The sequence below is a fragment of the Chiroxiphia lanceolata genome, chromosome 6, assembly GCF_009829145.1.
Source record: "Chiroxiphia lanceolata isolate bChiLan1 chromosome 6, bChiLan1.pri, whole genome shotgun sequence".
NCBI lineage: Eukaryota > Metazoa > Chordata > Aves > Passeriformes > Pipridae > Chiroxiphia > Chiroxiphia lanceolata.
The window spans coordinates 9,995,029-10,019,179 of record NC_045642.1 but is presented as its reverse complement, the minus strand read 5'-3'; the positions used below and the strand labels follow the sequence as shown (position 1 = coordinate 10,019,179).

General features: G+C 38.1%; 1 protein-coding gene across 2 annotated transcripts in view; it reads left to right on the top strand.

The window, feature by feature from the left end:
• Window positions 1–22,217, top strand: part of PARVA (parvin alpha) — a 63,128-nt gene extending 40,911 nt beyond the window's left edge. For both annotated transcript variants that reach the window (XM_032691272.1, XM_032691273.1), the window contains exons 2-13: window positions 1,711–1,800; window positions 1,899–1,969; window positions 2,600–2,702; window positions 4,633–4,773; window positions 6,734–6,849; window positions 11,750–11,808; window positions 12,862–12,881; window positions 14,283–14,344; window positions 15,005–15,073; window positions 16,834–16,935; window positions 17,727–17,799; window positions 21,214–22,217. In XM_032691272.1, coding sequence (XP_032547163.1) covers window positions 1,711–1,800; window positions 1,899–1,969; window positions 2,600–2,702; window positions 4,633–4,773; window positions 6,734–6,849; window positions 11,750–11,808; window positions 12,862–12,881; window positions 14,283–14,344; window positions 15,005–15,073; window positions 16,834–16,935; window positions 17,727–17,799; window positions 21,214–21,290 — 983 coding nt within the window. In that variant the 3' untranslated portion in view covers window positions 21,291–22,217. The remainder of the gene's footprint in view (window positions 1–1,710; window positions 1,801–1,898; window positions 1,970–2,599; window positions 2,703–4,632; window positions 4,774–6,733; window positions 6,850–11,749; window positions 11,809–12,861; window positions 12,882–14,282; window positions 14,345–15,004; window positions 15,074–16,833; window positions 16,936–17,726; window positions 17,800–21,213) is intronic.
• The last annotated feature ends 1,934 nt before the right edge of the window (window positions 22,218–24,151 follow it).

Here is a 24,151-nt window from a genome sequence, read left to right as displayed (position 1 = left end):
GAATCTTACATAGATGCCTGAATACAGCTACACAGATTCTTGAAACATGCACAGGCATTTCATCAACATTTCACACAGCGTAGAAAATATTTGGGAAGTTTTAAGTCCTGTTATCACACCAACTGACTGATTATCACAGTGTTCATGTGAAATTTAGCTACACTTACTGCACACAGGAAGCTAAAGCAGAGAGGCAAAACATCCAAAAGCTAACCTATGAGTCAGCCACAAAACACAAGATCTCTAAAGTACTTTTCTGTTTTCTCCCAACCTAAATTGTTTCTGTAATTTTCAGAATAAACTGAGGAAAGCATCAGCCAATAAATCTGAACTATTGGATGGTGAATCTGGATCTGCACATAAATCAGATGCTTTAGTTCGCATCAGAAGGTGCAGACAACTATTTGAATCTACAGGACATATGTAGGATCATTGAATTAAGTTGTTTAAGTTTAAACTATGACTGAAACAGATGTGCTAACAACACCTTTTAAAGGTCTGTGCTCTGGAAACTGAGTGATCAAAACAACATTTTTTACTTACCGTTCATAAGACAGCAGACAGCAAGCCTCCTTCCTGGTTTGATAAGCCAGATTTGCACTGATTTCTCGGTTACAAAGCAAGATACGAACTTGTGCATTCCCTCCCTGCACAGTGCTGCGAGTTCTTCCATAGCAGGAAGATTAGTGTATTGGCTTCTTTGTGTTTATTCTTGTCTGTTAAGGAGGCATGTTTGGGCAGGAAAGGAGAGGTTTTGTCTTTGCAACCTACTAAGTTGCAACCTACTAAAGTCACCCAGAGGAATGAATGAAGTTACTCTGAACTGTACCAGGTGCAGAACTAGTGGCAGTCCTCCTTTTACACCACTTCTCTGGATCTTTCTGTTCTTGCATTCTCAGAGCATGTATTACAAGAAGATTGATTTTTGTAGTATTTGGGGGCTTTGGCTGAGTAAGAACTCATCCGTATTTCCCGACAGCTGCAGGTATCTTCAAACTATGGGATCTTGGATTACTCCCCCTTCTCCTGCGTTCGAGCTCTTTCTCAACCTGTTGCTGGACTCCACACTCAGGCAGTACTGTTGAGGGTTCATCATCTTACACCTGTGTCTTGCTGCTGTGATTTCTGCTAAGGAAAGGCCAAGGACACAGGCTAGAAGCATCCCACAGCTTGCTCTAGCTGGGCTGCTTCTGACCTGAGCAAAGGAGGTAGCTGTGAGCTGCAGCTGCACCTTCAGTCCTGAGTAGTTTCTCAGTGGCAACTCCTCCATGGATATATAGCCAGGCCCAACTCTGCTCAAGCAGCTAAACTTGAAGCATTTCCAGAGCAAGGGTGACATAGCTGAGAGCAATAATCATTTCCCTCAGCTAAAATGATTCATTAGTGTTAAAATATCAGGACCATTAAAATGCAAGTGAGCCTTTTAAAATTTGAGGACAATGGGCCTTATCCTGGAAAAGATTTGAGGCAATTGCATGAATTCCAGAACCATTACCCACAAAAAATCTACTCATACAAGTAAAGGTTTATTGGCTGGACCTCCAATTTTTGTTAGCTATCCTTTATTGCTGTAATTACACCTAGTGGCTTATCTAATAGAGTCATGTTCTTATAAGGAAATTAAGACAACTAATGCTACTTTTAGCAAGAGTGAAATAATAAGTAAAATCAAACTGAAATTTGACCAAGCTCTTCTTTTTTATTTCCTAGTATCTGAATTACAGGAAGAAGGAATGAATGCCATTAACTTGCCTCTCAGTCCAATTCCATTCGAACTAGACCCTGAGGACACTATGCTAGGTAATTCATGACAATTTTACATCTCAACATAAAAGCTTGATGTAAAATAAAGTGTCATGCTGTAATAGCTACTAATATCTTTCTTTTAAACCTTCCAGAGGAAAATGAAGTCCGAACAATGGTTGATCCAAATTCAAGAAATGACCCAAAACTGCAAGAACTAATGAAGGTAATGAAAAGCATGTAAACACTCTCAGGAAAGTGAAACTATTTTTTAATGCTACCGCTGCCTCTTTCATTTGAACACTTCAAAGCACTGGTTAGATATTAATTAAATGAAACCATCTGATGTGCACATCCCAGTGAAATGGGCAGGTCATTTGCTGCCGCATCTTTCTCTAGATGTGGCACAGAGAGACTTAAGAATTTCAATTAAAATCCTGAGTCTAGATTCTCAGTGCCATCCCACCACCAACATAAGATCACACGGACCTTCCCTTGTCTTTTTGATTCTTGAGGTTAGAACTTTATCAGGATGCTTCATCAGAATCAACTTCAGAACCTTTCACTTCACAATAAAATGTTAAAATGCGACTGAAAGCAAGGGAAACATTTCACTCCAGGAGGCACTGAATCAATTGGTATTTGTCTAGACCTCGTGGTGCATTGACACAGCCACCTTAGAAGAGTCTTTCCTGAGTCTTTCCTGTTTGCTCTCATGGTATTTCAGGCTGTGTTTTGAGCCATTGCAATTTGGTATTCTTTCTATTTTCTATTTTCATCATCGCACAAAATGACATGTGTTTTAAATTGCAAATGAATAGTCTATAATACTGCCAAATTTGTGTTTTCCATATAGGTATTAATTGACTGGATTAATGATGTGTTGGTAGGAGAGAGGATTATTGTGAAAGACTTGGCTGAAGACCTGTATGATGGACAAGTTTTGCAGAAATTATTTGGTAAGAAAAAATATACGTACACGCTGTTAAGGCACTTTTGTCAATAAGTGGATCTCTTATTCCTACTTAGGAGCCTTGGTATCATCTTACATTTATGCCACTAAGTGATATAAAAATAGCATTGTATTATGAGGCCCTTGAGCAACAGGCTGCACGCACAGTCCTCAGAGCTGCAGTGCCATGTGTGGTGCTCTGCACTTGATGAGAACAGCATAAAGCCTACCTGGGGTGCTAGAGAGGGAGGGTTCTTGTCTTGGCAACAGTGTTCAGTCCAATTAAATTTATTATCTGCATATGTGCTGCACAAACTTAACCACGTTACAAGTGGAAAGTAAGTTTGAAGGAAAGGGTATTTTCAGTACAACGGTGGATGTTTTTAATCTCTGCTCGCTCCGTACTGTAGTTTATTCACATTGCGAAGTTCCTCTGGAAAGTTGGAATTTCTCTCTGATTTGATGTCTGGCTTTTAACGTTGCTGAGGTAATGGTGCCCAGTGGACTGCAAACTGAGCTTCAGCTGAGAAACAGATAGAGAAAAGAAACTGCTAATGCAGAGCTGGCATGTGCTTTTTACAGTGCTGGCTTGGAAGCCATTTTCATAGTTATTACAGCTCATAAAGTCTCCAGTAAATTTCTTTTCAGTATCTTAAATGAATCTTGAAACATCATGTGAGCACTTACAATAAAGACTACACAGACTATTCCCTTCTATGAATGGTTGAGCTATTGAATATACTGTGATGGACTGGATATGCCCCAGACTGAGCAATTTGATTCTCATGGGCAGACCTCCAGTGACCTCACCCGAAATCCAAAAAATGCATATCAGATGCAGCCTGACTCCTAAATGTCCATATAATGATCCAGCATTTATAGATTTCAGTGGAATCTTTTCCGTTACCCTCGATTCCTTGTGGATCAGGTCTATGCTAACTGAAGACTTTGGTCTTGTTGTGAGACTGATTCTGAGGAGGCACAAGAAACCCAGTCTCTCAGGCAGGATTAGGGTATATAGCAGGATTAGGAGACAGCAGTCTCTTAAACTGGTAGCTCAGGCTCGCTCCCTTTGGGAAGATACTCAGTTCCTTTTGATGAGAACAAGATCAGCTCTTACCAAATAAGATATCTCTTAATGAGATATTCTTTCATAGAAGTAAATGGATAGATGACCAAGCGTTTTGTTTCTGATGTTGTCATCTTACGGCTAAATTTTCTTTGCTTACTGTTGAAGTGTAAACACTAAGCTGTGTATGATATACATAGCAGTCTGTACTAATCAGTAACACACCAATTCATAAAGTATTTTAAATTCTACTGCAAATTTTGAGTGCAGAAAAGGGCTGTGGTTTCATAGAAAGAAATTGCCTGAGGTTTTAGTTGTTTTCATGCCTCCAGAAAAACTTGTTTGCATTTCTTTGGTGCATCCTCCACCTCTATGAATATGGAATCACTTCACTTTTATCACAGATGGGCCAAGTAAAATTTTTAATCTCCTGCATCTGAGGTAGAAGTTGGGAGGCTGAGGCTGATGAAACAAATCTGAAACTTGGTTTCCTAGGTTTGATGATCTGCTGTTAAAGCCACTCTCATGCAGAGTGATACTCTCTCATCCAGTAGCAATAGAAGTAATGGGCCATACCTCTGAGTCTGGTGCTCCCTGAAGGGAGTTTCAGCAAATATTTGTTAGCCAGTAGTGTGGCATAGAATAATACTTGGCCTTCCCCTTGGCAATGTGTAACTAAAGGGAAAATATGATCTTATCTTTAGGTGCTCAGTAGGGTGGGGGAAAGTGGCCCTGGAAGAAAACTGAAGATAATTTTAAAACTAGGAAGTCTGGTACCTCTTAAATGTACCTCTGGGTGTATGGAATGTCTTTGTGTTCTTCATGGAGTTGACAACTGGTTTTCCTGTTTTTTCTTCTATCACTTCAGAGAAGCTTGAAAGTGAGAAGCTGAATGTTGCAGAAGTTACTCAGTCTGAAATTGCTCAGAAACAGAAGTTACAGACAGTGCTTGAAAAGATCAATGAAACCCTTAAACTCCCCCCAAGAAGCATTAAATGGAACGTTGACTGTAAGTTGTGTTTGCTGTGCTGCTCTCATTTGTTGGCAACTGGGAGTTTATAGGTGCTACCTGGAATTCTGAAATATCCAATGATAAGGGAAGGCTGAAATCTGTAGGGACTGCTCTGAAGGGCATTTCCAGATATGGTACACTCTTTACTGGTGCTCAGCCTTCAGTTTCAATGACCTGTCCTCTCAGAGTCTGTCAAAGTATGGTGGTTTTGCTCTGAAGACCATGTGCATACCAGCTTAAGTTTTCTGTTACCAAATAGGTTTGTTGAAACAGGCAAGTACCTGTATAAATACAGTAAATAGGCAGAAGGAGGATTAGGTCCTAGAACTCTTTGTTTGTGTAAAATTTGCAACATAAATGGGAATAATATTTCCTGATCATTTAAGACTGAATCTGAACCACTGGTTTTGATTACAAAACTCTCATCAAGGTTAGTTCTGAGTCCTTCCTTTTTTATGTATTAAAAATGAACATAGCAATATCTGACAGAAATGCCTTCAGTGGCCGAACACGAGACATTTTGGTGCACACATGTTGCAGAAAGCAGGTTACCAGCTTCAGAAAATTAGGCCTCTTAATCTGTTTTAAGATTGGTTTTCAGAATCATTTTGTGCTGGTGAATACCTTGACCAGTACACAGCAGTTTCCTGGTCTCCTGTACCTGTTTTGAGCTGAGCGGTTTTGTGTCCTGTTCCATTCACAACAAATTAGTGAGAGGGAGAGAAATATCTCAAGGGATGAAGAGTGAACATTAGGCATTCTGACTTGCCCTTTTGTGTGGTCCCGCTGAATTTTCTGTCCCCTTCTCTTTTCAGTCTCCCCCCAGGTTTTTTCCATTCTCTGTTTTGCAGCTGGAGGCAGGGTGTGTGGAGTGGCCCAACAATTTAACTTCTAGTTTTAATTTAATGTTTTACATGTGTTTTAGAGCTGAAGTAGAGATAGACAGCAGCAGCTGGACCCAGCTGTGGCACACACCAGTGCCAGGCAGACAGACATCTTTGTAGTGCTCTCTTAAAGCACCTCATGCATGACCACTGGCACACCACCAAAACTTGACAGCAATGCCACATTTTATATGAATTGGTATCTCCATGGTATAGCTGAGACTTGCATTGGAAGATAATGAAGAAACATATTTTAGTGCTTTACCAGTGAAGTAAGGTAGGAGTTATTGGTTAGTTCAAGACAAGAAACTTTAAGTGCACTGTACTGTAGCTATGAAAGATCATTTAGGAATACTGCTCTGAGGAATGCAAAAACAAAATAGAAGAAGAAGAAAGGTACTAATAAGAATTAGAAATTATTCACTTTCATGCCAATGGCTTGATACTTGATTAAGGATTTCCTACAGCATGGCTTTTGATATCTTGTAAGTTGTGTTAGTGTTAACTACCCCTATGAAACCTGCTATGAAAAAGCTTCAATAACAGAACTATAACAACTTCATGAGGAATGTTTGAGTCATTGAGTTTAGTAAGTTATTGCTTAAGGCTTCTGCCAAAATAGGCTCATTTATCATCCTGCAGACATTGTGACACTTAAAAATGAATAAGTGCATGTTATGAGTACAAAAATATCTTTCTGATAGTCCATAAATCCTTATTGAAATAAAAGGAGTAAAGGAGAGGCAAGGAGAATGCAGAGACGGCACATAAAATGCCGTACGTGAAATCTGGCTTTTGGATTAGCTTTAGATTTCCATCTGCATAAGCCTATGGCATCCAGACGTGTTGCAAAGAGTAGCACTTCAGTGCTGACACAGGTTGCTGACTGGGTCTCATTCTCACAGCCTGTCGAGCAGGAGGAGGTCAGTAGAGACAAGGTGCCTTAAAAATACCCCTGGCTCCAGGTGGCAAGAGGAAAAGAGTCCCATAATCCCTACATCCTAAGAAGTAAAAAAAATATGTGCCCCAGTTACTTTGCAGTTTGTAACTTGTGCTTTTGATATCTATTTCAGCTGTTCATGCTAAAAGTCTCGTAGCAATACTTCATCTTCTGGTTGCATTATCTCAGTATTTTCGAGCGCCAATCAGACTCCCTGATCATGTGTCCATTCAGGTGGTTGTTGTGCAGGTAAGAGGGGTGTTAAACAGCTCTTGGTAGTGTTGTGAAAATGACTGAGGGGTTTCTTGAGAAATGCATCTGGATGGATGGGCATGTGTGTCTCTCTTTGGCTGGTGAGAAACACCTGTGCATCTTCCCTGCTGACAGTGCTTCAACCAGAAAAAGGCAGAAGTGCTTTCCCAGGTTGAGCTGGGGCTCAGAATACCTTATTTTGATTGTGAAGTGGCCAGACTGTGACATTAAAAATATATGAAGCATTATTATTGTTGGAATGTGTTTATCACTCAGTGTGATCTCTAGAGTTATTATTTTTCCCATTTTTTGATGGTCTTCTCACTTGTGTAGAGATTCAAATCATTCTTGGCACTGAATGATGAATTGTCACTGTTTATTGCATTCAGATTCATGTTAGGTGACTAAATATTCTTTTTCAGCCTTGTGCATACTAATTCAGTCTGATTACAGTGTTGGTTTTCTCATAAGCACGCAAAAAACCTCCCCATCAACTAAATCTTTTTTGTCAGTTGGTCTCCTTATTAGAGCCTCATCCATTCAAACTCTTTATGTTATTCTGTTCATCATTTTTCTTTCAGTTGGGCTTGTGCTTGCCCTATCTTATTTGGCCTCTTCCCATTTAATCTGCTTTTCTTTCTCTCCAATTAACTTTGCCTTTATTTTTCACACTGTAACTGTCTTTATTTATGCCTTTTAGCTGATGTTACCCTGAAGTAACTGCTGGAAAGAGCTATTGCTAAAGTTTTTTGAGAATGAAAAATTTGTGAGACAGATCTGAGAAAGTAACTGCTCTTTTTTCCAGCATTCAAATAGGACAAGATTTGTAATTTGGGGAGAAATCTGAAGGAGAGTCTGGTAAATGTCTCACTGGTGCCTAGTAATGACTCATTGACTCTCAGATTCTGCTTCATGGATTTCTCTAGAGACAGGGGAACCCCAAAAATCTGCATTTAGACTTCAGAGGAACATAGTTTTCAAGCACTTTCCTTTGGCTATTGTGGATGTATTATTTACACTGTTTTATGTCCAAGTTCCACCAAAACCAACTTAAGAAATCGGGAGTACAGTGGGCAGGGCATCTTTATGCTGAGAAACTAAACAAGAAAAAGAACATAGTCCTACAGTAGAGAAGCAGATCTTCTGCTGTTGCTCCACACATCCAAACAAAATTCCCATTGAAATCAGTGGATATAATTGTCCTCTTGTTTAAAAGGCTAATGTTGTTCAACAGCAAATCCACTGAAGTCAGTACAGATAAACCAATTTAAAAACAATAAGTAGTGGGAGAATCTAGCTCACTGCTTTGCCTCTTAGTTGCACAGCTGTAGCTCAGGCGCCAGTGAATTGTGGAGAAAGCATTTGCAGCAGAATAAAGTCCAAGTAATGTTGAAGAAGATTTTGTCCTGCAGACCCCGAGCTGGGTGAAAGCCACTCAGTGGAACTCCAAAGCTGTGCTGATTCCTATTAGCAGAGGGTGGGGGCCGGTACACTTACTGTAATTGTTTGAGACATTTATCATTTTTATTTTATGGTGAGTGGGTTTTTTATGCTTATTTTTTCAAATCTGTCTTTCATGTCCCGTGGGACTGATTCTGTGTAATGCATCGTGTACCGTTCAAACTCCATGGAGGTTTTAATCAACAATCAGCAGATCCTAAAGCCTAATTTAGTGGTCAGACTTGCACACCTCAAGTTCTAAACTCTCATACATTCTGTAAAGTAAGGTCAAGCCTAGGGAAGCTTAACAAACTATGCGGTAGCTGGTTTTAAATTCTGCTGTATATGGTTCGATGAAGAGAACAGTAGAGAGAGGGAAATTAAAAGAACAAAGTACTTTTATGAAGTCTTCAAGAAGGACTAACTTAATTCATTTCATGATTTTTCTAGGTGTAGGAACACATAAAATCTGAGGGTTGCCATGTTGGCTGGGTGTAGTTCATTGAAATAGAAACAAAGATATTTGTGAAACAAAAAAATGTGCTTGTGCCCAACAGGTTCTTATGAAAGCTTGTTTCCTTTGGCTGTTTTGTACAAAAGCTGTTAGCAATGAGAGTAATATGAAATCTGTGTTATGAGCTGATTTGGGAAAAAATGTGATAGTTGGACCTTCTGTAACTATTCTGTTATTTTCTTTTCCTTCCATACTAACGGAATGAATAACTTTGAACAAAGCCCAGGCTTTGTCTGATTGTATCTACTGAAACAAGGGAGAGCTTTTTTGGAGAGCTGGATCTTGTCATCAAGTTGCCTCTTTTTAAAAATTATTTATTTATGCCGTCCATGAATGATTAGATGACAGATTGTTTGTGTGCAAGAGATGTAAGTCAGAGAGCATAAGAATGCACTGGCAGAGCAGCCAGAATGGCTGCAGTATATTCTGGGACAGCAATTCTTGGGTGCATAAACTACTCTTAGGCAAAGCTAGGAAATTAGTGAGATTAGATGAAGATGTACATCACAAGCTTAACTGGAGATCATTGGTCCCACTACCTGGGAAGGTCTGAAATGTTTGAGAGCAGCATTGGCTCCATGTTCCCAAGAAGTCTTTTTCTGAACCTGTGACAAATGTGTTTCTTCTTTCAAGCTCCAGAATAATTCTGCATCTCATTTGGGGCAATTATAAAACATGATCCTCCAGATGAATGGATAGCAACAATACATAGGCAAAAAGCCATCCAAGTAGTGGGAAGGTTTTCAAAGTGTGATTTTTTTCTGGGAACTGCTGACACGAAGGGAGATGAAGAAAAGACCTTTTCCATTTCCAGATGTCCTACCCAGATTTCACATGTATTTTTTAGTTCTACTGGTAGTTAACAATTTAAAATGGTAAGTGATTAAGAAGATCTTCATGGCTTTTTGTGGAGTCTTTCAGGTGTGAAGGAAGAAAATGCCAAGCTTGTCCACTAAAGTCTCCTGTTGTCACTGGAAAGTGCACCCAGCTTTTTTTTTTTAATGGGGAGTCTTGATTCATGCTTCATTTCTCAGTGACTTTCAAATACTAATGTTGATTTTCATAGTTTGCTATTTCAGTTGTAGCCACTGTTGCCTTTAGGGAACATGCTGGACAGTCTTTCAGTCCTCCAAAGGACCTTTTTCTGCTCTCATAGTACCAGCCTGGTCACTGAAAAGTACAGATACCATTGCTGTGATGCTCAGCTCTTCTAGGAGATGAGAGCAATAGAACTTTTGCTGCAGAAGGCATCATTGGCATGTCAGAGTCATTAGGAGGAGGAAATAAAAGTTTCCTTTCACCCTGCAGCAAAGGGAAAAATAAACAAAAATCTCAGAGAGGAATTCTAACTGGAATTAGCATGAACTGGATTGTAACTTGAAGTACAAGCACTTACTGCTGTCTGCACAAGCTGGAAGTGAAGATAGCCCTAAATTGTATAATTTTTCTTCAGATTTTCAAGATATGTGACAGAAGATATCTCAGCAGCTGTTCTGTGCCCCCTCTTTCGGTATATAACATGCTGGACTCTACTCTGTCCTTTTAATGTTCCAAGGTCCTTCTTGAATGCATTTTTTACTGTGTTCAAGATACTTAGTAACAGAACTTTAAAAAATATTGTGGAAACCCCCTGAAACTATCATCTAGCTAAAAGGACAGTTATGTTACCCCAGGTCCCAGTCTGGAGTGACCCAGAGGGTGCTGTGTTCAGCTTTCTTGCAGAAAGAAAGATATTTCTTCATATATTTTAGTAATGCTTTATAGAAATAACAGACTCAAGGCTGGCTAAATCCTCAGCACATCGTACACTGAGGACTGCCTCAGGTAGGGATGTGCTATCTTCTCCAAGGCAAGGAAGAACAGCAGCCCCAGCTCACATGCCGGGAAGGACTTTTCCAAAACATTATTCTCCTTTTCTATGTAGAAGGCAAGTCTAGGACCAGCATAAATTTATTTTTCTCATTTCCTTTTATGACAGGGAGCGAAGAATCGTGAATAATTGCCTAATGTCTAGACTTTACATGCAGCCGTCAGCGTCCGCCTGACTTTTTTTTTTTTTTTTACTTTATTGCAAAATTTTAGTAATAACCAGCGAACAGAATTAACAGAGAGAACACAAAGAGAGGCAGAACATATGCGCGGTATTTACGCCGCCGCCAGATGACTGCGATCATCAGCGCGCTGGAAACAATGTCAGAACTTTTCAGCTTCTTCGTTTTCCGGCTGACTCAAACAGCAACCATTTGAGTTGGGTTCTGCCATGTTTGTTGTGTGCAGCCTCTGGACAAAGCCCACTCAGCACCACGTACGAGGGGCTTCTCACATCTCAACGTTGGAGTCAATGCTTGTATTAACACAAAGGCAACTGGGGTCTGGAGCAGGCTGTGAGTGTGAATGGAAGCTCCGTTTTGGTTTTCCATCAGAGGCAAATAGAGCTCTTTGTCTGGAGAGGAGTCAGGAAAGGGAAACACTGAGGTGAAAAAAGGAAAGAGCGTGAGCAGGGCAGAAAGAACAAATAGCCTGGGAGCAAGATTCTTGCGAAAGGGAAGCACGGACACCATCTGCCAAAGCTGTTCATTGAAATACAAGGTTTAATTCAGCTCACCTAGGCATACCTCTACTAAAATACTTACATATGGGTTTAGGTGTTTCGAATGTCTTGCTGAATTGGGGCCTTTAAAAGAAAAGTGAATTAGGAACAATGGAGAAAGGAAAAGAAATACTTCCTTCTGCAGGTGGAGTTTCAAGTTTCTCGTTAATGTACAAAAGAGTTTTCTGAAATACTTGCAAGGTAAAATAATATATTACTGTAAGCTTGTTTAAGAAAAGTTCTTATTTTGCAGGCTTTTTATCTAATTACTTTTGTGGATCACAAATAAATTTTTACCGTACCCTAAGCATTAAACTTTACTGAGAAAAATGTCACTTTTTTATTTTTTCCAGAAACGAGAAGGAATCCTCCAGTCTCGACAAATCCAAGAGGAAATAACTGGTAACACTGAGTATGTCAACACCACTTTTGCCAGCAGTTCAGTAATTGAACACAGATGCGTCTCAGAAACTCGAACATTTGCTGATATTTAGATTTCAGTATTGGGGTTCCAGGGAAGATGATGCATCAGCCAGTGACTGCATTTTAGCCTTTTCAAGAGCTGCAAACATGCATCTAAAAATACAAAAGGGGGAGGAAATAGAGAGGAGGGGAACTAAAAACAGAAGATCAGGGTAGAAGAGAAGACAGAGTGAAGATATACAAAATCTCTACTTTGTATTTATCTACTGTTAATTTATTTCTATTTTTATTCTATTTATTTTTATTTTATTAAATAGTCCTTCAAACAAACAAGAAAGACATGCCTCACTCTTTTCTGTTGGTTTTTACTTGATAAGGAATGAGATTTGTTCAAAAATATGACTATTTTTACGTGGTTTTGACTTTGGGAATGTGAAATGACAGTAGTAAGCCCTGTATGTGTCATCTCACTGAACAATTTATAACACAGAAGTTATTCCAAACCAACAGAGAACAATAGTAGAATATTCTGGTTTCTAACTGAATGGAGAGAAGCTGTACTATTGATTTATTATTATCTGTATGGATTTGTTTATGTGTGATATTTATATGAGGGATCAACTGGAGAAAAATTCTTCAGTCCTTAAGAACCCAAACCAAGCCTTGCTTTGGCTGCAATTCTATTATAGTTGGTGTGTTAAATTCAGCTTTTAAGGAGAGGGGCAAGTTTTCACAAAATCGACATGAAGAAACCTTCTTCACTCAGGCAAGGTGTGTTGATTTGGTTCAAAGTAGAAAATGTGAGATCTGGCCTCCTGTGAGACTTTAGCAAAGCCAAGAGATAGCTGATAGACTCCAGATTAATCCAGATTCTCAGTTGGAGTAACTTAATGAAGGTTTTCTTAGTTCCATGGATCCACTGCAGTATCCACTAAGTTGAAGATCTGACCATGTATACTGTTTTCTTTTGCAGCATAATATCTGCAAGTGAATTATATATAACAGTGTTTTGTTCTTTTTCTTTTCTTTTTTTTTCCTATAGGGCTTTATCAGGAAGGCATGGTAAGTTCATTTGATTATTATCTTTTCCTTGAGGCAGCCAAAGTATACATTAGTTCTGCAGTGGGTGGTCACTTTGATCAACCTGCAAGGAAAGTAGAGGATTTCAAGTTGCCCTGGCAAATATATGCACCACAGGCTATTGTGGCAGTTAGCAAAAGGGAAAAAAAAAAGCATCAAAATCAGTCTGACATCTTTAAAACACATTTTACTGCTTTTCAGCACATGTTAATTTGCAGGTGCTTCGTGGTTTAACCTCCAGAATGTTACTGTAGCAGTTCTGATGGTTATAAGTTCCCAGCATAATGTAAAATGGTGGCTGATCATGAACCAGCTGCTGAACATAATGATATTCTTGCATCCATTACCTACTTACACTTTAAAGACTTGGAGTCATCATTCAGCAGCCCTACACACCATGCAAGGTCCTGTGCCTGGCAAGTCTTACTGCCAGGACTGAGACTGGCCAGATGTCTGGCCAGCAGAAAACACTCACCTGAGCGGCTTAGGTGGAGAATTTAACTTTTCCTTCTTTATGTTTTGCCACCAAGAATTTAGCTTTTGCTTCTTGTATTATTTCAATGGCTGCCTTGGAGCTGATTTAAAAGGCTTTGTGAATGACTTCTTTTCCCAATGATATCCCTGAGCAGTCTTACTTCGTATAAAGTCTGCCTTCTATAAATGCCTTTGGATCTACTTTAGCTTTTTTTTAAATCGAGGAATATGAATGTAACTGTTTATGGAGTCATTTGCTATCATTCAGGTGATTGTCAAAATGAAAAATGCTCAGAAAAGGCTCTGGTGGCTTTTTTTTTTTAATTATTTTTTTCTGTTGTCTTCAGAAGGTCATTACAGTAGCACTCCTGTCATGCTATCTTGGGTTACCTGTACTGCTGATAATGTCCTAAACTGCATATCAGAACGGCCCAAAACATCTATACAAAGGATTGTATTGCAGATGAGTAATCATAGGCCTGATTGAGTTGCTTAATACCACAATGTAGTCAGTGGCCCATGGGGAAAAATATTCATCTGTAGATGTAGTGGCTCTAATGTAAACTCATGTTGTTCTGCACAAAATGATTTGGTTGCTTAACTACCTGTATCTGGCTGTTAAAGGTTTTATGCATAAAGATACTATTCTTTGTTCATTTTTGAGGAGCAGGGTCATTAGGTAATCCAAATCCTACTTGAAAATTATATATTTTTAAATAATAGAGAATAAGTACTAGCAGCTTATAGCAACAGAGCAGTATGAAAAATACATGGTACTTGCAATACAGAGACTATATTGAAACATTTTGCTGGCTGTGTTGTCTCAAATGAGTATGTGTCTCAGTAAGTGTTTATTCTGCACTGGAACAAGTGCTGCTCAGTATATTAATATCACTGAATGTTTTTCAGAAAGAGATGCATTCGACACTTTGTTTGACCATGCTCCAGACAAGCTCAATGTAGTGAAAAAGGTTGGAAGGTTTTTATTTTTGAAATACATAATGTGTGCATGTGCATTCCTATGTGTCTCTGTTTGTATGTCTGTAGTGAGTGTGTGTGGATAGAATGTGTTATTGGTGTAGTTTGCATACATTAAATACAATTAAAATTTATACTTAAATATACAAATTCACGATTATGATATTACTTTTTATTTAATGTTTAGCAACATGAACTTAACTTTGGAACACACAACAGCATATACTTATCAAAGGTTCCTTCAAAAAAGTTCTCACAAAGTGTATGTTGAGTAGAACCCAACTGGTACATTGACTGTACTGATGCCAAAGAGATGCCCAGTTTACAACTACTAGAGGCCTGACCTAGAGTATTTTGGCTGCTGTCAAATTTGAGTGGAGTCCAATTACCTACTTCTCAGTAGTCTGCTGCGTTTGTTTTCTGTGTTTTAACAGTATATTTTTTTTACATTATCACACTTGTTTTATTTCTGTTCTTCATTCTTAGAAAAAGAATTTTTTTTTTTTTTTTAGTGTCACATTTCAGTTTTAAATCTTAGAGGCTGTGTTGCAGTCTCCTCACTCGTGCACTGTCTTCTGAGTGGAGTTCATACTGATTGTGTTGGACTGCTGCCCTACTGAATAGGCCTTCACTACGCTGTTTTCATATTTCAGACTCTCATCACCTTTGTGAACAAGCATCTGAATAAGTTGAATTTGGAGGTGACTGAACTGGACACGCAGGTAGAATTTTATAGTCTTTCTTAAAGGGAAGACAGAGTTGCACTATGATAGTTGCTCTGTGCCCCCAGCTTCATCCAGAAATTTCACTGAATTGTTATTGATTGAGCTCTGAGTTGTTATTTCAGCACGAAACCCTTCATTTCTAAATATGCTTATATGAGGAAGACCCTCACCAATTAAGCATCTAAACCAATTTTGTACTTTTGCTAGCTTAAAAATTAATTAACAAATGCTACCCTCTGGGTGCTGCCAAGTGCTGTAAGGAGAACCTGCTTGTTTTGGTCAGGAGAGAACTCTGTCCGCTTGGTTTGATCCAACGTCAGGCTGAGCAGTTGTTTCCTGCCTACCTTTCCACAAGCACGTGGTCACATGGGATTACAATGGCTCTATTCAGTGAGATACATTCTCCAGAGCAAAGCTACTCAAGTGTACAGGCAGCTGTACAGCTGGGCTGCAGGCTTGATTGCACCACGGAAATAATGTGGTGCGTGCTCTTCTTTCTTGTCCTCAGCTGCTAAATTGGCTGAAAAGGAGCTAAAAGAAAAGCTTAATCCTGCTGTATTAATACCTCCCCAATTGCAGCAGTTATCATAAGAAAATTAGGGGGTCAGGCAGGAAGGGGTGGTATCTGCACTATCAAAAAAGCCCAGGCGTCTTCTGGTCAGGCTTTATTTTATGTCTTGATTCATGTTATTAACAATCTCCGCTTTATTTAAATAGCTATCAATCTGATAGAGATTTTTTCAAAGGTAAAATCAAGATTGAGATGGAAATAACGTGTAAAGGCTTTCAAAAGGGCATTCCCTATACCTGCTTATTATTATCGTTTACTTTGGGGAAAAATGTATTATTCAAATGTACCTAGAAACTCCTTAGGCATTTATGCAGTGCAGCATTCCCTAAGATAGAGACTGTATTTCTATCGGTTGGAAGAAAATTTACTTACCTCGGGAAAGTGATGGGTTGCTTCAGATAACTCAGTTTGAGTGTGGAGATACCTCAGTGCACTAATAGATCTGATGTCACAGGGGTAGAATTGAGAGGCCTTTGACAAAACCATGAGACATAAAATGTTTTGGGTTGGAAGGGACACATTCCACAAGACCAGGTTTCTACAGGCTCCATCCAGCCTTGATCAGTTCTAGGGATGGGGCATCCACAACTTCTTAGGGCAACCTGTTCCAATGCCTCACTGCCCTCACAGTAAAGAATTTCTTCCTAATATCTAATCTAAACCTGCTCTCCCTCAGCTTAAAACCATTCCCCCCTTGTCCTGTCACTACATGCCCTTGTGAAAAGTCCCTCTCCAACTCTTTTGTAGTCCCTTTAGGCACTGGAAGGTGCTACAAAGGTCTCCCTGGAGCCTTCTCTTCTCCAGGCTGAACAATCCCAGGTCTCTCAGCCTGTCTTCACAGGAGAGGTGCTCCAGCCCTCTGATCATCTTCGTGGCCTCCTCTGGACTCGCTCCAACAGGTCCATGTCCTTCTTATGGATGTTGCTATTTTTTTAGATAGAAGTGAACATATATCATAGCAATTAGAAATCTTCCACTGTAATTACAGACACTTAAAGTTAGACATAACAGAACTAACTAATTAAATAGAATCAAAGAAGTGAGATGACATCTTTTAGTTGCGATTTAAAATATTTGTTTTAGTAGTTTGTTGACGGTTCTGCATTAGACAATATATATCTTGTTCATTAAGAAAAGCAATGAGATATTTTTCCAGGAAATGTACTGAGAAATGTCTTTTTTACAGTTTGCAGATGGTGTGTACTTAGTCCTCCTAATGGGTCTCCTAGAAGGCTATTTTGTTCCCCTGCACAGCTTTTTCTTGACTCCTGATAGTTTTGAACAAAAGGTAATTAGATGGTATTTTTCTGTTAAAAACAAACAAACATATAAACATGTCTAGTTTTACAAGGATGACATAAATTTTTCCATATAAGTTTGACGTTAATAGTTGAAAGAAAGGACTGTACTCGTAACCATTTCCAAGCGTTTAAAAAATTTCGGTATAAATACTTATCTGGAATAAAACAGAAAATTATATTAATGATGGTGTGGTTAGCAAGTACTAACAGATTTTGGCAGCCACTGTGTGATGCTGTCATTGAACGAGACTTACTGTTCATTAAGTGCATATAGGGTTACATAAAGAATTGATGACAGAACTGATTTTTTTTTTTTACGTCCAAAATCCAAGACACATTTAACATTTGAAAAGTTTAATGGGTTTTGGAAGCATAAAGGCATATATGTACAATGTGTCAATTTGAGACCAACCATTACCTCAGTGTCTGTTGCTATCCAGGCAGTTCAGCTGTCTGTTCAAGACAAGAGCACTTCATGGGCCATCATGTTCCAATTTTTATACTTGAGGGACGTGGGCTATTCTTACTTGTAAGTAATTTTTCTATGGGTAATGTTGGTTTGTATGTTATCTTTCAATTAATTTTATATTTCTGAAATCACCGTCAGCCTAAAACAGCAAAACAATGGATTGTCTGGATTCCATGAACCAAATCTTCTGTTCATAAATGAAGCCCTGACTGTTTTTTTCCCTCTGCACCTTTAAATAGCTCTTGTTTTGAACATTTGTACTATAAAATATAAAGTTCACAATAGTGACTACCTTCATTATATTACTAGGTAATCAACGTATCCTTTGCATTTGAGCTAATGCAAGATGGTGGATTGGAAAAACCAAAGCCAAGACCAGAAGGTATCTATTCTACCTTTTTTGTATCTCCTTAAAATTTGTATTGGGTCCAGATCCTATAGGGTTATGGGATGGCTAAGTGAAGGTTAAAACATTAATCAAAGATCAAAAGGCAAGATACGTTTGGAGCTGCTCGAATAACTCTGTATTTTAAATGGCTGATAGATACACTTTTTCAAATTTTGCAGCAGTTCCTTTCTTCGGTGGCCTGGGTAAAATTTGTATGACCACATATATGCAGTAATATTCAAATATTCACTGAAAGGAAAAGGTGTGAATGGTGTCACTGTCAGATATGAATTGCTACAATTGCTTCATTTTCCCCCATACCATATCTTCATACTAAACCTCAAGTATTCCAATGTAATTTACAAGATTTTCACAAAAGAGGGAGATGTGGAAGAAGTTGTTCACATAACTGCCTTTGAATGCAGAACCTAATCATGCATATTTAAATTAGGTACAGAGTTGGAGACTGAAAGTAAAACGTCTTCAGGGAGGATAAAGGTTTTGCTGCTGGCTTTAGCAGTACCAGTGTTCCACTCTTCTTTGCTCATGTAGTTACAGTATTTAAATCCAGCTTTTTGATCTGGATATAGGGCCCTTGATTCACCATGGTGTTGATTGACCATATTCTTGTGGCTACTCCCATAAGCAGTTACCACTTCTTACCATGCAAGGAGCTGGACATGCAGCTTCTGTTCCCCTCTTCCTAACAGGGACGATAGCTGGGTTTCTGCTGGTTGCCCACCATAATATTCAATACATAAGCATGTGTTTTCAAGACCAGTTGCAGATTCACATTATATGGTGCTCACAGTCTTTTCCTGCCGTAATACTGGATTGTCATTCCCCAAGGAGCTGATATGATTGGTTGCTTCTAATAGTAAGAACTCTCTGGAGATTCAGGCAAACGTTGCCGAATCAGGTTCTGCTCCATTCTACTTATATTCTATCCCTCCCAACTTCTGGGAGCAGCAGGCATATGCACACACACAAAATGATGCATCTCAGTGTCAAGCCTTTGCTACCTGTGCATTAAATCTGGACCTACCTGGCCTGTTTTTTTACTTCTTTTGGTTGTCTGAACTCTTATCCACAATCACGCTTAACTAAATGACTGGTGAGTATATCACAAACCTTTATGTTTGAAATAGTCAAAAGAGAGAAGGGGGAAACAGTGAAATCTAGGGATCCAAGTAAAACAGAGAGTGTCTGTGATCCCTTATTCCCCATGGAGGTTTAAAATTCTTATGGCATTTAATTTTTCAGGTATTTATTGCTCTAGGGGACAGCTAATTTTTCCAGTATAAATCAACCCATAAGGATATTTCAGCATATATAAGACATTTCTTGTGCAATTATTGAAATGCTTAATATGAAACTTCCTGCCCAATGTGAATGGAAAAACACATCTGTTTTATGTGTTGTTACATTGGGCACAATGCCTGTACTTAAAATTTCCAGTGAGCAAAAGAGTACTGAAAAGGATCTTACCCTAAATGTGTACTCTAAATTCTCTTTAAATTCCTACACTGTTTCTTTGAGGTTCTTGAGGAAAAAATATGCTGAAAAGTACTTTAGAATATGAAAAACATATTTAGTGGAAAAAAGAATGCAGTTAAATAAATGAGTATAAAACCCAATGATTTTTTATGGGGTCAACAGTTTATTTGGGTTATTTGCAATATAATTGAAAAGGTATTAAAAAGCTTTCCGTGACCTTTTACTTTAAAATGGCTGGAACATTAATCTACTGAGTCTATAACGAATTCATTTGCAGTTTGAGCTTTTTCAGATTAGTTCTTGAAATTTGTACATCAAAGCCAAACTCGAGTTTCTCTTTTTGAAACTTGCAACCAGTGAAATGTTGTACATGCCGGTTGAACACATGACGCAATGGAAATAACCTGTCTTTCTTTGGGAGCGTGCTTCTTTCAGTTTGGGCCTTTGTGTGCAATTCTGTTGTGGTGGTGGAGTCTCCTGGTATCCTTGCAAAGACCTAACAAAGTTATCTCTTTATTAATTTGGAGGTGTATTAGGAAAAAAAGGTGTTATGCACCTTGCTCCTGGCCTGAAAGAGGAAGCTTCCATGTTACATGCAAATGGTATTGCAGATTATAACAAGATGTTGTGGGAGCAATGTACCTTTCCTGTAGCTTTTGGCATTTCCTCTTCCTGTTATAACCAGGCATTTCTGATCTGATTTTTTTGAGAGCCACAAAACCATCATGGATGTGGTTTCATGGCCATGCATCAATCTAGGCTTGAGTGTTTTCACCCTTTGTCCATGGATGTCAGTTTGCCACGTAGCCGATATCTTTGGCCCTTCAAAGTTTGCATACTTTGGGACACCATGTGTAAGTTTGATTGGATTAATTCTTCAAAGGATGAGCCCTTTACATTCCATGAGCAACAGCACTGTAGATACATACAACAGCAAAACTTTCTAATGATTACCTACACCATTTACCAGGCTTACGTGGAAGTTTTGAAGGTAATGGGGAGTATCCACACCATCTGCTATACACCTTCGTGGCCAATTCCAAGACCAAAGTCAGGAATTTTAGTTCCTATACGGTCAACAGAAAGAGATAGGACAATTCTAATTCTACTCAGTTCTTTCTGAGGGCAGTTCTAAATCCCTGTTTGAGACTAAATGTTCCTTGCAGCACTAGCGTAGACTGCTGCAGTAGTACTTGTCAGTTTGTTTTATAGATTTCTTGTGAAATAATATTGACTTTCTGAAGAACTTCTCTTTGAAACAGAAGGTATTCATTAGCTTTTTGTTTCATATAAATCCCTTACTTTAGATGTTGAGTTTCTGAGGACTGATTCAGCCGTGTATGTCAGCTAGCTCAAAGAATTTTCAGAATTGTCTTCAAGGAGCACTTGTATACCTAGCTTCCTTAGATCCTTTGGAAAATTTAAACTTGCCTCTAGCTATCTTGCTGAAATTAGGCCTAATAAAGGATGCTGCAGCCCAGAATGTGCTAACTCCTACAGTTCTTACATAAGAAGAGAGTTCCATTGTTTCCTGCCTGATGATTTTTTCAAAATTGTTTCTTTTCAGCCACAGCTGACTGAAGATTAAGTCATATAAATATATGTAATCCTGGACACACTTTGTCTCAGGGGTATCTAAACCTTGGTTGCATTTCAACATCAGTAGCATTAGCTATTTGTATCCCTAACTAAAAGTGGTTAAAACACCAATTTTTGAGTTGCCAGTTTGAAAATTGTGCTTTATTGATATTTCTGCTCTTTCTTACTATCTATGTGATCCAGTGTTCATGGATATTGATCCAAACAAGGGATGGGAGTAGAGAATAGGTGCTTTTTTTTCTGAAAAATATTTTGAGCTTAATGAAAAATATTTCGAAGTTACTAATTTGTTTTTCCTTGTCTTTTTTCTAGATATTGTAAATTGTGACTTGAAGTCTACACTGAGAGTACTGTACAATTTGTTTACCAAATACAGGAACGTGGAGTGAAGAACTGATTTGGGTTGTAAAGGAGTGTTAACAAAGAAAGCATTGTAATTAGCATATCTTTCATCCATATTCCTCTGCATCTTTATCCTGAAAGGAACTAAACCATTTATCTGAAGAACTTTTAATTGATTATTCTTGCACTACTATTTTCATAGTAGATTTAAAACTATATAACTTAAAAAGAAAAAAGGGTTGGATGAAAATATTTGAGTATATTCTGCGAGTATTCATATCTCAATAATAATTGTCTTCATGCTGTTTTTAGTAGGTCAAACAATGAAACAAAGTGATTTGGTAACTTTGATTCAAATCAGCCTTTGAAGCCAATCATAGGAAGATTCTGTACTGACTACTTTAATATCTTTTACATATATCTTTTTTGAATCTGGGAAGGGGAAGAATATTTTCTATCCATGATAAGACAGTTCCATTCTAATTGTGAGAAATTAGAATGGAATGGAGGGAAACAGTTAAATACACTTGTTCACATGACAGCTAAAAAGAAGAGACTTTACCTGATTAATATATATTTCCAGTGGTATTATTAGGTTTTAATTTTATGGGTACAAACTGAAGTGGGTAGTCATTCATTCAGACTTATTATAATGTGATATTCTGCTTTAAATCTGTGTTATTGAGCATTCCACAGCAGCACACTTTGCAGCTTGTCACTTGGTTTTGTTCAAGGCAGAGATCTTTTTTGCAAAGAACACATTTCAGGAAGACACACCTGTATAATACAGTTTTTCTATAATATTTGTATTATTACGTAATATTAGAAAGTAGAAGAATGTCTTGGTTTTGTTTTGGTAGTTTAATCACAGGATTATCAGGTTTAGATTTATTGCTAAATAGGATTTAGAATTGTCCTTTGGTTGATTTTATGATGAATGTATTTTGCTGCATAATGTCCAGCACACACACACACACACACACACACACACACACGCACACACACACACACAAAAAGATTAATTTTCTAGAAATATTCCCATAGTGTTCCAGATACAAAAGCACTACTTTTTGGTCAAAATTACTCCCACCTGCAAAGATTCCGTTACACTGTAAAGTTCTTTGGTGATTTTACATGCCTGTAAAGGTTTCTTTTATCTAATAATCACCGAGTATAAGCTGTTTTCTGTTTGTTTTTAGCTTTAACAAAGACACAAAGGAGTAATGGGAGTTGATTTTTCCCTTTGACTGATACCAAGCACCAGTTATTTTTCCGTAAAGAAGCCGATAGTGGCTGCCTGAATCACTTTCTAAACAAAGTGTTCCACTGCAACCACAGGTTCCTGGAATCCTGGGTTACACAGTAAGGAAAAAAAAAATCCTTAAGCTGAAATTCCTAGACAAGTGTTCAGAAATCTTTGGGCTGCTTAGTGCAGGAAGGAGACTTGTTAATAGTCATCCAGGTCTGGCAGAACTTGTTTCGGTAAAAGGAAAAGTGATCTGTTGACTCCTGAGTCAGTTCCTCGGAAGAAAGGCAGTGCTGGCAAGAACAGTCATTAACAGTTATATGTTACTCATTATGTAAAGCATGACATATTTTTCAATTTTCCGGGGCTTCTTTTTTTTTTTTTTTTCTTTTACGTAGAGCTTTCCAGTAGAACATTAGCAAAAAGGGAACTCAAGCAATTGCTTTCTGTCTTTGATGAACACCGACTGATATTGTGTAATAAGGTGATACGGGCTTCTGCTGCGGGGCTACAAAATTATTCTTCTGAGAAGTAAATATCAACTTTTTCAAGGGAAAGTCAGTGTTCAGCTTAAAGGACAATGCCTGGATGTTCTATGAATTCAGAAATTGTTATCTGATTGTTATAAGCATTCTAAGTATCTTTGTTAGAATATTTTCTTGCCTCTGTATTTTTAACTGAGTTTCTGAAACTAGAGGTGCAGAAAATAACAATTATTTGCCTTTTACAGAGAGAAATAACTGGACATTTTGACCTCAGTGAAAATGAACATGTTTTCATTACAGCTTTAATATCTGAGAAGCTAAAAAATAAGAATTAACCAAACATTTTCCAAGCAAACTGAGACAGAACTTCTCATGTACATACCAGCAGCCATTTCAGTTTATTTTAATGTTTAACATGTAAGTTTTTTATTTGCACACCTGGATTTTAGTAATTGTAATAGTTAATTAAAAAACGTAGGTTTTTCTGCAGATCATGCTCAGCTAAAACACTTCTACATATCAACAGTGACAAACCATTTTGATTGCCTTTGATTTCAGGAGTGCACTTTCTTTAAAGAAGGGGTTTATATATGTAAGGTGAACAGTGAAACTGGTTTTTTGCCTGGACTTGAAAATAAGTATTTCTTGTGCTGTATTAGTATAACATTATTGGAGATTTTGAAGCTTATCAGACTCCATTTTCCATCCTTAAAAACATAATACTTAGAGTGATGAAATCCTCATGCTGAAATGCAATTATGCAGAACCAGAGAAACATTTAAACAACATCCAACCTTTACACAATTACCTATCCTATGGTAACAATTTATGTAAATTAAAATCCACTATATATTCGAGAGTGTCCTATGTAAATATAGATCCATGTGATAGTTTTAACACATTCACACAAATAGTATATGCTGCCATGTAGGAGTGGGTCACTGCTTTTATTTTTGACAATGTAGATTTAAATAGCTATCAGATAAATATGAAATCTAATATACAGATTATATCTAATATTTATTGCTTTGATACAGAATATTACAGAAATACAGAATACTACTGTAGACAGTTTGCTCTTCAGCCATTGATGTGGGTCAGCCCCTTCCTCCAGGGAAGGGAAGTGTTAAGTTAGCTGGGCCGAATTCTGCCAATGCCTTCATTGCTTTTATTCTTG